The sequence below is a fragment of the Lytechinus pictus genome, chromosome 16 (genome assembly GCF_037042905.1).
Source record: "Lytechinus pictus isolate F3 Inbred chromosome 16, Lp3.0, whole genome shotgun sequence".
Lineage (NCBI taxonomy): Eukaryota > Metazoa > Echinodermata > Echinoidea > Temnopleuroida > Toxopneustidae > Lytechinus > Lytechinus pictus.
In genome coordinates, this window is record NC_087260.1 from 27248656 (window position 1) to 27266946 (window position 18291).

General features: G+C 34.0%; 1 protein-coding gene across 4 annotated transcripts in view; it reads right to left on the reverse strand.

The window, feature by feature from the left end:
* The window catches only part of LOC129279440 (phospholipid-transporting ATPase IF-like), a 62463-nt gene extending 46603 nt beyond the window's left edge, over window positions 1-15860 (reverse strand). For all 4 annotated transcript variants that reach the window (XR_010296152.1, XM_064111642.1, XM_064111643.1 and 1 more), the window contains exons 1-5: window positions 15731-15860; window positions 12575-12664; window positions 6442-6522; window positions 3106-3213; window positions 842-970 (exon numbers count right to left, since the gene is read on the reverse strand). Coding sequence is in view for 3 of the 4 variants with exons in the window: in XM_064111642.1 (XP_063967712.1) it covers window positions 842-970; window positions 3106-3213; window positions 6442-6453 (249 nt within the window). In the remaining variant the exon portion in view is untranslated. The remainder of the gene's footprint in view (window positions 1-841; window positions 971-3105; window positions 3214-6441; window positions 6523-12574; window positions 12665-15730) is intronic.
* Between the last annotated feature and the right edge of the window lie 2431 nt (window positions 15861-18291).

Below are 18291 nucleotides of genomic sequence, written 5' to 3' on the forward strand. Positions count from 1 at the left end.
TACATTTTATTTACCTTCATGCTATATCTTACAGGTCTTCTATGTGCACCAGTTGGTCGGGAAGAGGGACCATTACGGTTACAGTGATTAAGTTTGCTTTCCTCTTCCCCGGCAGCCAACTGATGCATTCAGAGGACCGCCAGTAAGATTTTGCATTTATAATTGTTTGTGTACTCATATTTACAATGTTATATTTTGTGTGAATTGCCGAATAAATAATAATAATAATAATAATAATTTATTATATCAATAAGAACAACAATAATTATTATAATAATATAATGAGGATATCGATTAAAAACGGCAAGAAAAAATATTGTAATTATTACCTTATCAGGGCATTTTAGAGACAAGATGGGTGTATTTTGTTTGTCTACTTGTTTGACTCAGAGCAAGGAATGCATTTATCAATATCAACATTAATAGCAATGATGATTATGATTTATTATATCAATAGGAACAACAATAGCAATATTGATTAAAAACGGCAATAAAAATGATAGTAATTATTACTTGAATGGAGCATTTTAGAGACAATATGGGTGTATTTTGTTTGTCTACTTGTTTGACTCAGAGCAAGGAATGGCTTTACACTGAGTGAAATATTTTCCATATTCCCCTCCTTTTATTATTTCCCAATCTTACCTACAAATTCACATTTTTACCTATGACGTCATAATAGCTAAGACCGGGGTATTAATTACATCATCATGTTAAGCAGGGCCCGCTGTGAGAACAGTTTTCGGAAATGAAGTGGCTACCCCGGCTAAAATATGACGTTATTACTAAATTATTATTATTATTAATCATTATTATTATCATTCATGCCACAGTATCATACCTTGAGATTAGTTTCACCATCTAAATTGGCAGTGGTCACATGACAGTCACCATCTTCTCGGACCGATGATAAGCAGACCATGTCACACGGTATCTCATCGTTATTTTGGACTTTGACAATATCACCGACCTGTTTGAAGATGTACATGTACATATAAAAGGAGTTAAAGGAGTACAAAATACTTTACATTGAACCAAGATAGAGACAGAGACATACAGAGATAGAGACAGACAGACAAACAGATAGATAATAAGACAGACAGAAAAAAAATCAGAAATACTGGAAGACAGACATACACATTTTTACAGGAATCTTACAATTCACATTGTAACTGTCTCTGATTCAGGAACTGAAACGAACAGAAATTAAATGGAGCAAAGGGCAAACATAGAGAGAGAGAATGGGAGAGATAAAGGATATAAAAACGGTAATGAAAAGAAAAAGAAATCCTATCTACCAGGTACATAAAAAAAATGGAAATTAATATTCATATACATTCCATGTTAAAAAAGAGACATAAGGAATTCAGAATATTTTTGATGAAATTAATACCTAAGTAGGCAGTATACAGTGCATCCCAGAAAAAAGGAAACAGGGATTCCCATGTCTTTATTCTTCAAAGGCAAATTAATTATGATATTTCATTTACATAATCATATAATTCAATTATTCCTCTTTTTTATTTTGATACCTAATATGAGAAGAATATTAATGCATTAATGAGCAAGACGAGTTTGAAATTTTAATGTCAAAACCAGGTTGCGCAGAAAACTTGGACAAAATTGGTTTGTGATACAACGATCGAGCTTATTCGACGATTGGCTAACAAGCATTTCTTTTGTATTCTTTAAGATTTTCTTACTGATCCCTGAAATGAGAGTGGATTCAGATTCACACGTGAGTTTCTGCGCAAATCAATACTGATATGTCTCAATATTTATTGTTTGTTACCTGCAATGCATGAACAATTTGCTTAGCTGTTGGTATCAAATTAGAAATGAGATTCCAATCTTGCCATGAGCATCAAATTTATAGTAAAAACATATTTAATAATTGTGAAATCTATCTCTGAAAACGGGTTTCCTTTTTGTGGGACGCACTGTATTTTGTTGATCACCACATCAATCAAGATGGTTAGAAATATAGGGGTACCAGTTTGTCCTGCACCTAAGAGTGTGCGTGCACATTTACATGTAGCCATAGACCATTTAATCATGAATGTTTAGAGAGCTGTGACGGCCTTTACGGGTATATCTACTGAACATATACAGTAAAAGAATAATCCCACTTCAAAATGAAAATACAATGTCTGCAACAAATGAAGACAAAATCTTTCACTTGTAGAAAATGTAACCTGTATCCAAATGCCAGTTCATGGACAGACAAATAGTACAAGACTAAAAACTATTTTTAAAGGCAATGCGGTATGACATAAAATGGTTTCATCAGTGAAGACATACATGTAAGCAAAGGTACTGGGCATTGTACAAAACATGAAATTGAACTTATAGTAGTAACATGCTATTTTAATAGAATTCAATGAAAAGGCAAAAAAAAATCTCCTGGACCTTGTAACATAAAAGCTTTGAGACCAATTTTGTCCCTGACCATTGTATGCAATCAATTATAAATCAACTTTATGATCAATTGTGAAGCTTTGTGTTTAACAGAGTTCATGGTGACATGAGTGCATGACTTGGAAAAAAAATATCCCACAGACTACCGTTGCAAGGTGACCAATATATCATTATTCACAAGTCATGTGAATATTGTGAAAGAAAGTGTAAAGATTTCTTTTAACAAATTTTTGTACAAGACCAAATTTTTTTTGCTACACGAATGAAACTTTTAAAATAAAAAAAGAGTAAGTTTTTATACAGCACATGTCACATAAGCTATGTCTCTATGCGATTATTAAGAATCTGATTGGTACAGAGTTTTGAAGCAACATATTAAACAAATAGCGTCCTGCCTCAGCGTCTCTTTGAACACTTTTCATTGCCTCACAGGGGTAGCAAATTAACAACATTTTCAGGTATTAAAATGTAAGCTTTTATAGTCCCCCCCCCCAAAAAAAAATAGTTTTTCAAATCCTATTTTCTTATATCCAATGGACTTTGTACATAAAAGGTTCCTGAGCTTTTTCACTGACCTTTATTTCTAACATTTATCAAGCCTTCTTTCATTTATATGCCTTTGAATGATTACTATTATTTTTTTTGGCTGGTTTTACAAGGGCAGAATTGCACACATTGACAACTCACCCGAACATCCCTTGATTTGATTTTCTCTATCACTCCATCTCGTACGACGAGGGTCGCTCTTTTGTTGACCTCATTGTCCGCTTTGTGACGCAACCAATCCTCGTAACCCTGGGCAACAAAACAAAAGAATAATGTTTGAGCATGCCTTTGTTAATTTCATGAGCAAGGGGAAATAATTACCTTGGTAATCAAAGAGGAGTCTTTTCTTTTTAAACCTTGGCAGAATGCACATAAACAAAGCAATAATAATAACGATAATGATCATAATATAATAATAAAGATGATGATAATGATAAATAATATCAAGAGCAACAACAATAATAATATGATAATAATAATAATTACAATAATAACAATACTGCAATACTAATAATGATAATAATAATAAATCAACATAATCATCATACCAATAATAAATAATAATAAAATCGCACATATATCCACTCTGCATAAAGATATGAGTTCATATACATGTATCCTTGGCATTAAGATCAGTTCTAAAAATAATTTTTAAAGGCAACTACTATATATATTTGTATATTATTAGGTAGTGTGACTGTATTGAAGAACAAGGATAAAAATGACAAGTGCATATAATGTACACATAAGTACTGTAGGAATATAATTGACTGCTTCAAGTGCAGTTGAGTGTTACTTTTGTTTCAATATCAAGTCCAAACAGTATTAATAGTCCAATTCCGCCTTTTAAGTGGGTTGTAAAACAATACCTGCATGAAATATTGAGTGGTGAGATATTAAATTGTCTGAAACAAAGATGCATATAGCCTTGGTTCGAAGACGCTCCTGTATTCTATCTTCTACAGATATGTAGTACCTTTTTTCAGCATAATTTCTTTTCATCCTTACTATTTGTCATTGTCTTTATCACTCAGTAAGGACTTTTGTTTCATGTTCAATCGAAAACAAAACCAAATGTATGTTTGGGGGGATTTTTTATCTACTTTCCCTCCTGAAATTAGACAAAGTCACAAAATGGCAATAGAAAGTCCAATGAAAATGAGATGGGATTAAACAAACTACCAGTTTATAAAGTTCACGGTATGACCATCGGCGGCATGTTTTATTAATTGCCTCAATAAATAAGAAGTTACAAGAAACTGAAATTAACATTTCAAACACACCTATTGGGGTCAGAGAAGCACAATGCATGAATGGACTCAAAAGCAGTCAAGCAAAGAATGACCATTTGGTTTAATCCCATCTCATTTCATTGGTCTTTCTTTTGCCATTTTGTGACTTTGGATTCTGAAACCAATTGATTTTAGGGGCTACATCCTCTTTGTTATTAAACCAAGCTCTTAATTATTGACATGTGCTTAGTAATTTAGATTATTGAAGCTAGCCTTTGTCAAAATTGTGTTCATTTTGACTGAGTGGAATTTGTGTGGTGCACTTGTGAAGCTTGATAAGTTTCTTTTGGACCCAGTTTATATATAAAACACTTTCTTTGCATTCACAATGATATCAGGAAGCTTTTGAAAACAAAACATTAAAGTCAGGAAATTCAAGATCGTTCCCGGCCTAATGAATTATGAAGACACCTTGAATCAAAGTAAACTTGAAATATTTAATTAAACAATACATGAAAATTACACACAGGCTTTGCCTTAATATTTTTAAGTTTAAAAAAATACACTTCAAAGACAGGATTACCTGAAAGTGAAAGACAATCTGTTGGTAGCTATAAAATAAATTATGCAAGACCTATAATTTTGGACAATTAGACAATACAAAACTAATTTTAATCACTTTTATAATTTAATCTATAACCTTTAAAATGAAGTATGAAGTGGCGTACTTGTGTGTTACTTGTATTTATATGTCAAAGCAGGGGAAATTTTGCTTGATCATGGGGAGGGGGGAGGGATGGACAGGGAGACAGGAAGGGGAAGAGAGAGGTAAAGGGAGGTGTTGCATGACCCTTGCTACATCTAGAAAATCGCTGGGCCTGCTTTGGATAGAAAATTAAACAGATGTAAACATGCCAAAACAACCTTGGGCCACATTTAGCAAACCTGTATGTACTCAGAACCACTCCAACAGTAGCCTCAGGATGGACGCAGGCCAGCCCTGGGTCAGTGATTTTCACCCATACCACTTACCCATGATTGGGATATTCTAATGAAAGAAAAAAATGCCCATTACGACAGCTATCAGGCCAACCATACTAAACTCTCCCTCTTTCCCATGCAGTCTGTATCAATAAATCATAAATCTCTGGTCTCCCTCTCTTATACATATCCTTTGATACAGAAGACTTCCAACTCAATAGAAATGTTTAAATGCATCTGTCACCTCCCTATCAATGATATTTTGATGCTATCTTTCTTTCCCATATACAAACATATCCAGAATCAGGGATATTTTATGGATGGGGGGGATGGTCGGTTTAGACATGTATTGCAGTTTTATGTTAATGAAATGAATACCTCTAACACAACCTCTTACTCTATATGAGATTTATCAATGAACAATAAATCTCTCTTCCTCTCTTGTTTATTTTCTGATATAGGAGCTACTAAATAGATAACTGTCAGGCGATCCTGCCCCTCTACTGTTGATTACATCAGCATCGTTCAGATTCCTTTCCTCTTTTAACCTTGTTGGCAGCAACATACATCACCAAAAAGGTGATTAAAGGAGAATGAAACCCTTGAAACCAGCTGAATCCATATCAAAGAGAAAAATCAAAGAAACATATTGTTGAAAGTTTGAGGAAGATTGAATGAATAATAAGAAAGTTATGAGCATTTGAATATTGAGATCACTAATGCCATGTAGATCCTCCCATTGGCAATGCGACCAAGATCTGTGATGTCACACACGTACAACTCCTTCATTACTTTAGTACTTATTTCACTTATATTCTCACTTTTATAGAGTCTATCACAAGGTGAGGTGTTCTCTTTATGAGAGGACAAGTACAGATGTTTCACAACATTCTATCATTGATGAATCGTTTGTCATATGATTAGAATGAGCAAAAAGAGATGTTTTGGGGTATATTTTTAGTGTCCAAAAGGGGAGAGTTGTTCATCTGTGACATCATAGATCTTGGTCGCATTGCCAATGGGAGGATCTCCATAGCATTAGTGATCTCGACATTCAAATGCTCATAACTCTTCTATTGCTAGTCCTATTTTACTCAAACTTTTGTTGATCTTATTCTTTGATTTTTCTGCTTTCACAAAAGCTAACTTGCTCCAAGAGTTTCATTCTCCTTTAATAAGTTTCCCTTTAAAAGGGCCAAACTAAAATCTACAGAAGCATATCTCTCTATCGGTCTTATGTATTCAAATCTATTTCCATATTTACCTGTTTGATCATGGAAACCCCTACTACAAAGATGAGAGGCAATATGCTTGTCCAAGGACTTACTGGCGTATCAATGGCTAACTGTAAAAGGATAAACAAAGACAATAAGGAGAATCAATACATATAGATCAAAATTAAAATTAAAAAACTAAATACATAATTTTTATTGTTGTTGCTGATATGGGGCTTTATCATCAGTTATGATTATAGATCTCCTGTACATTTGGGGGGAAATACACACAGGGGCGGATCCAAGGTTTACCTTAAGGGGGGCACATTTTTCCGAGGAAAAATTTGACAAGCAAAAAAGTTTTTTAACCGTAAATCAAGGATATTTCGTCCCAGGAAAAAATTTGACAAGCAAAAAAAAAAGTCTTCACTTTCAAAAGGGGGGGCACACTTCTGTTTCAACAGAATTTTTACATTACAAATTTTACTTTTGATTCTCAAAAGGGGGGCACGGGCCGGCTTTGCCGCCAGTGAATACACGTATGCATTTGAACTACTCTAAAATTATTTTGTTTTACCGCAATTCCTCTGATATAATAAGACATCACTCATCAATGGGAACTTCATCTGAAGAAAAACTCCAGTTGATGCATCTAGTGGCTACGTACATATTATACTGCCAGTTGTGAAAAGGAGATCTTATTAACTTGATGCATTGCAAGCCAGAAATAGTGTGCAAATTATACAACATCAAACTTCATTAACGTTCCATTTCATTGTCAATGGCAGACTATGTCAGATTGATAATCAGTGGTACTAAGTGTATTTGTTCTTTATTTCATGATGATTATGCAATGGAACAGTGATGGCCTGGTGACCATGTCGCTGACCGGAAATCAGTAGATGAGAGGTTCAAATCCTGCTTGTTCCAGGATTTATTCTGACTTACTTTTCAGAGTGAATATGCAATCTTATTCACTGGATGGAAGCCAAAAAAATTGTATTACAGTATGTATTTGATTTTCTTAGGGGCCTTCCGGGCCTTATGGTCCATTTATATAGCGCAGCTACTATAATTGCATATACTCTACTGCGCTTGATACTTTATATTATCATATCATTACCCCGGCTGTAGCTGAGCCGCCATATTGGCGCTACAGCATTCAAGGAATAAATCCTACCGGGTACCCATTCACCTCACCTGGTTCGAGGGCAGCACAATATGGGTAAATTTCTTGCTGAAGGAAAACACGCCATGGCTGGGATTCGAACACGTCCCTCTGATTGAAAGACGAGAGTCGGAACCACTAGACCATGACGCCCCCGAATTGCTATTGAAATAATGTGATATACTACATGTATTTCATCATCCATATTGCTATCTGTAAAGAAGGTAATTTGTAGCTGATTGTTTAAGATTTTGATGAATAAATTTTGATCATTTTTATCATTATAATACATCAAGTGCATACAGCCAGAGGTTGCCATTCAAATCCAGCAAAGAACACAAAAGCAACGACCTCTATATTGTTGAATATGATTTATATGAGATAATAGGCAGGAGTTCATTATCATACTCTTGAATTTCACCGGGTCAATTAGTTTGAACAATAAAATTTTATACAGATCTGTCTATTATTGATTGGTTCAGTGTGCAATGTAAACAAAGGCACTACACAGCAGCTGCACAATAGGGACCAGATAGACAGAACGCAAAGGTTCTGCAAAGATGTTGGACGTCACAAATGATTCAAGAGAGTTTCAGGGGAGACAGACAGAGATAAAAACCAACAGAAAGAGAGCCCAAAAAACTGTATAGAAAGCAAGAGGGGTGAGTTGGGAGGTAGGCAGAAAGACATAAAGAGAGAGACACACACAGACACAATGGGTTAAATTGAGAAAATATTAGAAACATGGAAAGATAAAACAGAGGATAAAAACAAAGAGGAGATAGTATGAGAGATAGAGAGGCAAGAGCGAGAATTACTGCTGGCCCAGAGTATGAGAAAGATGAGGAAAAAGAGGGAGAGGCATGAAAGACAGAGACTAGCAAAAGGGGACTGAGAGGATATACATGTAGGCAGAAAACAACTAGAGGATCAGAAAGATATAACAAGAGAGCAAGAGAGACAGATATGCTTTTCACACTGCATTTTCTTAACCCCATACTATCCTTAACCCCGGAATATCCTTAGGCTGCGTTTATGCGACCTCAAGCCAGAATCATGATTTGAATCATGATTCAAAACACAAACATGAATCACAATATCACAGAATCAGCGTTTAGACGACCTTCATTCCAATGCTGTTTCTCCTCAGATTCGGGTCAATCCAGTGCGCATCACTAGTGCGCAGTTTGACAGAGGAAGTTTTTCGCACGTGTTTCGGCTCTCGAAAATTCTTTTGCTTCCATCAGAATTCAGTCTATACCTCATTTTGTTTACTTCTATCATAAAGGGTCCATATGCTTCTATTCATCTTGTTAGTTTATCCAAAATGGTGTTCGGAAGTGAATTTCAGCGTAAATCCAATTTGATATTGATACTGTATACTCAACAACAACTGAGATCATTGTCTGTCCAGTTAATTCATTTACTAGAACTTGAAGTTGAAGACATGACCAAAAAATGAAAAGTAGTGGACGATGCGATGACCAACACAGAACTTGAACATGACAAGAAATGAATTCATAGTACATAGTCATGTACATACAATGAGCATATAGAGCGCCTTGAGCTTGGCAAGAGTCAAACCGAAAGTAGCCCGACACAACAGTGAGGTCATATAATCATGATTGTAATCACGATATCGTTTATTCGAACATTTTCGTACGTGATTCTGCAGAAACGTCTTTCCAAACGCCCATTTTTTCGTGTTTCATGTTTGTGATTCTAATCATGATTATATTCAATTTCGACTAAACGCAATCGTGATTCTGCAGAATCATGATTTGAATCATGATTCAAATCATGATTCTAGGGTAAAAAAGTGGCGGATAAACGCACCCTTAACCCCATACTATCTTTCTTTTGGATTCACACTGTCTGTTTTGACCCCATACTATCTGATTGGCCAGGGTTAACACCTTAACACCGGACTATCCCACAGCTCATGAATATTGATGATTTACCATACAGAGCTTGCCCCTGGGAAATTGGTGGGACTAAGCCCCCCCCCCCCCCCTAGCCCCAACAATTTCCCCGGGGTTAAGGGAAAAAATTACAGTGTGAAAAGCATAAGAGAAAGATATGGAGAGAGAGAGAAAGAGAACTTGAAAATGGTAGTAATAACCCAATATACATGTAGAGTCAAGAGGTGAAGGGAAGAATGGATATATCCTATTGTTTCCTGTATCCTGTTTGCTATTGGTTTCGTCATCTTTTAACCACATGACTGACCTTTACTAAACTATTCTCTTTGCAAAACAGAAACAGCAAATGCAACTGAAATGTACAGGTAGCAAACTTTAGAAATATAAAGCTAAAATAATACATGTACATGGAGAAATACAATAAATATGCTTTGGGAAACGATACTGGAGGCCAATTACAACGCACGAAATAGTGGAAAGTTCAGAGCCTTTGTTACTATGAACATGATGCCTAGAAACATATCATTTTGCATGCATTTTTTAAATCTCAAAATTGCATTACATTTCAAAATATCCATATTTTGTCTTATTTGCCAATGACTGATACATGAAACATAAAAAAAATACTTCCATAATGTTGAAGTTGGAATTCATTCCATTAATTTTCTACTAATTGTTTTTAGGATATGTTTGTTTTGAAAAATGAGGTAGATTTTAAAAGTTGCGTATTTGGTGATCACTCAAGAACATCAAATTTCAATTTATTGAATGACAATTAACATCAATGTTAAACCTGATTATAATTACAAAACTATTAAATGATGGTAACACTCTTCTTCCTTGTACCATTATTAGTTTACTGTGCTTAGAAATGATTTTGTGCCATTGAAAATGATTTCTAACTCTGAATACCGGGTATTCCACTAATTATCTGATACAGAAAACACTCATTTTGCTATCAATCTCCACATGCCATTTTACCTCAACTAAGCCCCTCCCCTGTAAAATCATTTGTCAAATGTATTTAGGGGGAAATAAGAAGAAAAAAATCTTGCTAAAATTTTGCTGACAATGTTAGTACACCGTACTTACTTAATGAAGAAAAATATGATTATCTATTGACTATTAACTTACACATAATTTCCACAGATTATTTAAAATTTATTTATTTTTATTCAATTGCAGCTTGAAGTTTCATTATCATTACTTTTGGGGAAATAGAGTCTTTATCAAGATATCTTTAGGGTTGAAGTGTTGTACTAAATACTGCACATTATCATATTCAAAGAATTCAACTGAATAAGAAAAAAATACCATATTTTTAAATTAATTTTAAAATCTTTATTTTTTGTAAATAACTATATATTCCTTTGCTTTGTTTCAATAAATGTCCATAATTATAATAATAAAATATCATTGAAGTTAAAAATAAATTGAAATGTTAAGCACATAACATCTATGTATTAGAGTTCTATGTACATGTAGTATGTAGTACTGTGTTTTACGTTCATTCTCATAGAAATTGTAAAGTGACTTTCGGTTTAATACTGATAAATCAAGATAGAAAATCTGTTTCGATTTGTTAATTTTCATTTGAAAATTCAATTAATTTACCTTTGCAAAACTAAAATCCTGTGTTTACCTCCTTGCAGAATTCAGGGAGATAAAAGACATTACAATAGGTGGTTTCAAACCGCCTCGATCATAAGAATCCCCGTTAAATTACGAGAACTTTTTTGATTATTTTTTAATTATTCCTGCATTCACACCGCCCCAAAACATACCCTTCGGGATAAGTTCCTGAAGTTACGAGCATGCGCAGTATGGTCTGTATAAGCAGGCAAGGCGCGAGATTCAAAATCACTAGCCCAGCAGCCACCCACGGCGCCCGTGCCCAACAACACGCTGGGCTAAAAGTTACCGTAAATTGCTTTCACATTGCCAAAATACCTGCGACCTTGGAAAATCCCTGCGAAAGTTCTCGTAATTTCGCCAAGTACCTACTATTTAGCGGGTATTTTCTTTCGGGGAAATTACGCGTAGTTTGCTTTCACATTACCAAAATACCTGGTATCTTCTGATCGGGGTAAATTTCCCGATCAGAGAATACCTGGAACTGACGAACTTGGAGGCGGTCTGAAACCACCTATTGCCAGACACACCCAACCTCCTACACATGTATGCTGATTGATGCATCATAATCATAGATGGGAGTAAATCTATTAAAGAGTTTAATAATTAACTCCACTTGATCAGTGGTGACGGGCTGGCAATGGGCCCATGTGCAAATATACCCAAAAGGCGTTAAAGACAAATGCCATGTAGGGTACTCCAGGAATGGAGGCATTGCATCACAGATAAATTCGATATATATCTTTATCTCTTAAAAGCAGATAATGATACATAACTGAATTATCTGTGGTTTCAATTTACATTAAATGAACAGTACAGTGCTCAGTAACTTTATGACAATGACATTCATGTACATATACATTTATGTGTTAAAGAACAGATAATGAAAAAATATTGATTACTCTCAAAAGGGCATAATTACACATACATCACAGATAATTATACATCCGGGCCCTCATGTACAGTGTATATCTTATCTTTAATCATACAAAGGTATCTGAATTATCTGTGGTCTTAATTTAATACAAATGATCAGTACAGTAGCAAATTGTATACATCACTGTTCATGTAACATATTGTGTGTGAGTAAGTGAAGAAGAGAATGAACATATGTAGATTACTCTCCAAAATGCATTACTTCACAATGTTATGTAGGCCAACATATAAAGATGGACATATATCTGAATTATGTGTGGTTTTAATTAAACTTAACAATAGAATACCATATTATTACATTGTACATGAATGTAATGAGTCGTGGCCCATGGGTGTCATCTTTGACGTACATACATGGTGCACTCGACATTAGTAGAAAGGGGATAAAAATATAGTGATTAGATCGCAAGGACGATACTCACTAATTAATGCAATAACCAAATAAATGTACATGAATATAAATGTACAAACATGTGCATGCTATCATCTAATCTAATGTTATATTCTTAATAAACGACAATTTACCTGTAACACTGCAACACAGAGAAAGTAGAAGTTCGCAATTCTCCTGAACTGCTCAAATAGATTTTTAGGGAAGAAGTTGATTGCTGTATACTGCAAAACGAAATTGAGAGAAAAGGGGATATCATATATGCAATGCAAATAAAAATGGAAAAAAAGATGAAATAGTGTCATTTTTGTTATCCTTTCGAATTGGGAATTTTCTAAAATTCAATGTACATTATCTATGGAACAAATTCACTGCAATACTTTGGAAGAATCATCGAGTAGGCAATATGATAAAGTGTTAGGAGAAATTATTTTTTACTCCAAGACAAACACTCTGAATTCTCACCGTTGTACACACAAGCAACACTACACAGCTCCAGCTTTTCAGAGAGAGCACTGCGTTGCTTGGCAACACCGCAAACTCTAAATAGGTCATTTTTAATAAGCACATGTACAGTAAATTATTCAAAAGGAGAAATTCTATGCGCATTCCCAGGGAGTCATCTATCACAATTATAGTTATTGCACAGTGCATGCCTCTACAGGCAGAAAAAAATCAAAAGCAATTTGCTTTTGCAATTTGCAATCAAAAGACGAAGAGCTAAATTGGAGAATTTATCATGCATCGATAAGAAGACTCTTTTGTGCAATTTTCATTTTGAAAGCAATTAATCAATGAGGTTGTCTGAAAGATACTGGGCTTGGTAAAATAGGCAAATGTTTCCTTCATGATACTGATGACCATCATGATCATCAACATAACATGTCAACATTATCACCAGCCTCATCATCATCATCACCACCATCATCACCTTCATCACAATTATCATCATCATCAACATCATCATCATCATCATCATCACAAGTATCATCATCATCATCACCACCATCATCATCATCACCATCACCTTCATCACAATTATCATCATCAACATCATCATCATCATCAGTATCATCATCTTAATCATCATCATCATCTTCATCATCATCATCATCATCATCAAAAATCATCATCTTCATCATCATCATCTTCATCATCATCATCATCTTCATTATCTTCATCATCATCATCTTCATCATCTGTATCATCATCATCTTCATCATCGTCATCATCATCATCTTCATCATCACAATCATCATCATCATAATCATATGAAACACTCTGCATGTACATTCATTTTCAATTTATGAGCAATAAACCCAAGTTAAGATATCAAATCAATTCTCATCCAAGTAAATAAAAATGGTTTAATTGCCAGAAATGACCTGATGAATCAATTTCTTTAAATGATTAATGTTTGTAAAGATATTTGTAAAGCATAACAATGTATATAAAATACTGCATGAAATATCATTATTATTATTATTACAATTATCACTATCATTTATGTCATTTCTGTCATCATTATCATCATATCATCATCATCATAAATATCATCATCATCATCATCTTCATCATCATCTTAAAAATTTACCATCAGTCCCAATAAATGAGAACCAACACCAGGTAAAGATATCAAATAATTTCTCATATCTACATACAATGGTTTAATAGCCAGATATGACCTGACTAATCAATTTTTTTCTATGATGAATGTTTGGAGAGATATTTGTAAGGCATATCACTATCATTTGTCATTTCTGTCATCATTATCATCATATCATCATCATCATAAATATCATCATCATCATCATCTTCATCATCATCTAAAAAATTTACCTTCAGTCCCAATAAATGAGAACCAACACCAGGTAAAGATATCAAATAATTTATCATATCTACATACAATGGTTTAATAGCCAGATATGACCTGACTAATCAATTTTTTTCTATGATGAATGTTTGGAGAGATATTTGTAAGGCATATCACTATCATTTATGTCATTTCTGTCATCATTATCATCATATCATCATCATCATAAATATCATCATCATCATCATCTTCATCATCATCTAAAAAATTTACCTTCAGTCCCAATAAATGAGAACCAACACCAGGTAAAGATATCAAATAATTTCTCATATCTACATACAATGGTTTAATAGCCAGATATGACCTGACTAATCAATTTTTTTCTATGATGAATGTTTGGAGAGATATTTGTAAGGCATATCACTATCATTTATGTCATTTCTGTCATCATTATCATCATCATCATCATCATAAATATCATCATCATCATCATCTTCATCATCATCATAAAACATCTACATTCAGTCCCAACAAATGAGAACCAACACCAAGTAAAGATATCAGATCATCTCATGAAAACACCTACATGTGATCTACATACAATGGTTTAACAGCCAGAATTGACCTGACTAATCCATTTTTTTTTTCAATGATGAATGTTCGTAGAGGTATTTATGAAGCATAATAATGTATAAAATACTGTATGAAATATCATTATTATTATTACAATTATCACTATCATTTATGTCATTCTGTCATCATTATCATCATATCATCATCATCATAAATATCATCATCATCATCATCTTCATCATCTTCATCATCATCTAAAAAATCTACCTTCAGTCCCAATAAATGAAAACCAACACCAGGTAAAGATATCAAATAATTTCTCATATCTACATACAATGGTTTAATAGCCAGATATGACCTGACTAATCAATTTTTTTCTATGATGAATGTTTGGAGAGATATTTGTAAGGCATATCACTATCATTTATGTCATTTCTGTCATCATTATCATCATCATCATCATCATAAATATCATCATCATCATCATCTTCATCATCATCATAAAACATCTACATTCAGTCCCAACAAATGAGAACCAACACCAAGTAAAGATATCAGATCATCTCATGAAAACACCTACATGTGATCTACATACAATGGTTTAACAGCCAGAATTGACCTGACTAATCCATTTTTTTTTTCAATGATGAATGTTCGTAGAGGTATTTATGAAGCATGATAATGTATAAAATACTGTATGAAATACCATTATTATTATTACAATTATCACTATCATTTATGTCATCATTATCATTATCATCAATATCATCATCATCACAATTATCATCATCATTATTATTACCATTATCACTGTCATTATTTTTATAACCATCATCATCATTGATCATCATAAATTCATAATTATCATCATTTTCATCTTGAATATTTTTTATCACAAATTTACCTTTGAGGAGACGACAGTATTATCAGGAAAATCTTGTGGAATGTAGGCTTCATCTTGTACAGGGGGTGGTTGGTTACCTACAAACACTGTCCTGTTCTCGGGGACATATCTTTCTGTAAGGCCCTACAAATAGTCAATAAAAAGAGAAAGATATTTGATTATGATGAAGAACATGTGTACATTGTATTTTCTGACTTCAATGCATTGTATTTTATAATTTCAGTAGTTGAAGGTCATTGTCAGGATGTAATCAATGAATGTTGTCTGTACATTATATGCATAGGGACAGTGATTTTACAGTAAATCAAAACAAAATATCTGTTTTGGTTTTATAATGCTGTTCATGTGAAAATTTATTGAATTCTAACCTTTGGCTTTACAAAATGGAATGCAGATTTTTGTCCTGTACATTTTCTATGAAATTTTTTTTCTTCCATTAAAAAAAAAAAAAAATTGCTGCCCCTGCATGCACACACAAGATGAACAAAAAGTTATAATTTGGACTCCAAATTTGGCATTTATCTCAAAACAAAATATGTACTCATAATCAGGGCTGGAATGTGTATGCATTTACCCCGTAATCACGAGTTACAAGTACATGCACATGAATACCCGTAGTATTCTTTGGAATCATACATGTATGTAAACAGTCAATAAGATACCTGAAAAATAACAATCTAAAGTTCTCAACGTGAATAATGATGAACAGATGGTTCATTATTTCTCATGCTACAGTATATTTAATATACCAGTACTGTGGGATGTTGTAGATTTAATGAAATCAATAGATAAAGCCTACACTAGGTCTCTGTATGCAATGCACCAATGCATATAACAATTACTGGTATTCCTGAATATATGTAGGCCTGATATGAGTAGGGTACATCTTTTCAAAAATACAGTTAAAATGATCACTAGAGCAAATACTGAATGAGAATCTTTAAATGATTAACCTGTAATTTAATGAAATATTTGAGGACATTTTATATATTTTATCAGCTTTTTCTCATTTGAGAAATTAGTACTGCTACTGTGTGCTACATGTACATTTGACGGGTCGTGTGGTTCAGTGGTTAGAGCATTGGACTCATAATCGCAAGGTTGTGAGTTCGAATCCCAACTCTGCCATTGTCTCCACTTTGATAAAAAGGCCCGAGAGTGATATCTGTCATCTATAACGTCAGCCACTATGACTGATTTACCTAGACGTAAAATGTTTCATAGGTAATTGGTTATATACCAGCTTGGCGTTTACCAGCAAAATGCTGTCCTGCCGAGTTCCTACGAGAGTTACCACAAATAGAAACAAACAGAATTTCCCTATCAAAAGTAATGCTTTATAATATGCAAATTTACAATGTGTATATAGCATTTAATAACATGATATTTCCACTGCATATACATATATGTAGTATAATAGAGGAAGTCGAATTGAAACTAAATTTTGTAACTTTGTCCAGAATGAGATGGTATCGTTTTTGTTAATGTTTCTTTTTTCAATATTCATCATTTTATTTGCTCCCCCCCCCCAAAAAAAAAAAATAATAATGATAATATTATGTTGTTGGTTATTTTTTTGGGGGGTGAGCAATGCAATGCCTCTACACAGTCACTGAAATGTTCATGTAGAAGCAGGAGTTCGCATGCTAAATACCAGTACATGTACATCATCAGGTGTGGGGAAATTGACACTCATGCATGAAGGGTGTTCACCCATTGTCTATTCAAAAGGGTGGAATCACTTTGTATAGCCAAGAGATGTTACATAACATTTTTTTTTTCAATGCTAATGTACAGTAAAGCATCCATGGGTAAAATCATTATCTTCATCCCTGGATTTTGCCAAAACCAGGCAAAGGAATTCTGTGATTTAACTCAATTAGGGTAGGAAATAATTTTTATTTTAGGGATTATTATTTCTCTTCATGTTTGAGTGATTGCTGAAATATTGGGGGCAACTTTTTTATTTGAAGGGCTACTTTTTTCTGCAACATTTCATGCAAATATCATAAATCTGCATGATGTAGATATTGATTTTCTAAATGATTTGTTGCAGATCTTGAGGTGACTCAAGAAGAGGTGTATGCCCCCAATGCATGTCATCTGGGTAGTTTGGGGGCAATTTGGGCTGTCAAGAAATCGCCCATCACTCCCATGTATTTCCTATGCTGAATTCAATCAGTAAATAGCCAAGTCCCAAATATGCAATAAGGCTACAGGGAATTCCCTTGCTTTTCAGAAAGTCTGGCATCGTCAAATTGTAACCAACCTCCTACGAAATTCAAAGACAGACTGACTTTTAACCCCAATCTCCTGTAAGTAGCACCTTCGCCCCAGGTGCTTTCTTTCAAGATAGGGTGGTTCAAGTTTACACCCCAAGGGTAGTGATGTAAATGAAACTCAATACCTCAGCACCTAACCTTCAAAGTGTACATGCATATCTTATTTCTTCTCTCATAATATTGACACTGCTGCCACAATTCCAAAGTCCTATGGTGTCATTCACACTAAAAATTATTTACACGGCCAACAAGATAAATGTGTAGATATACCCCCCCCCC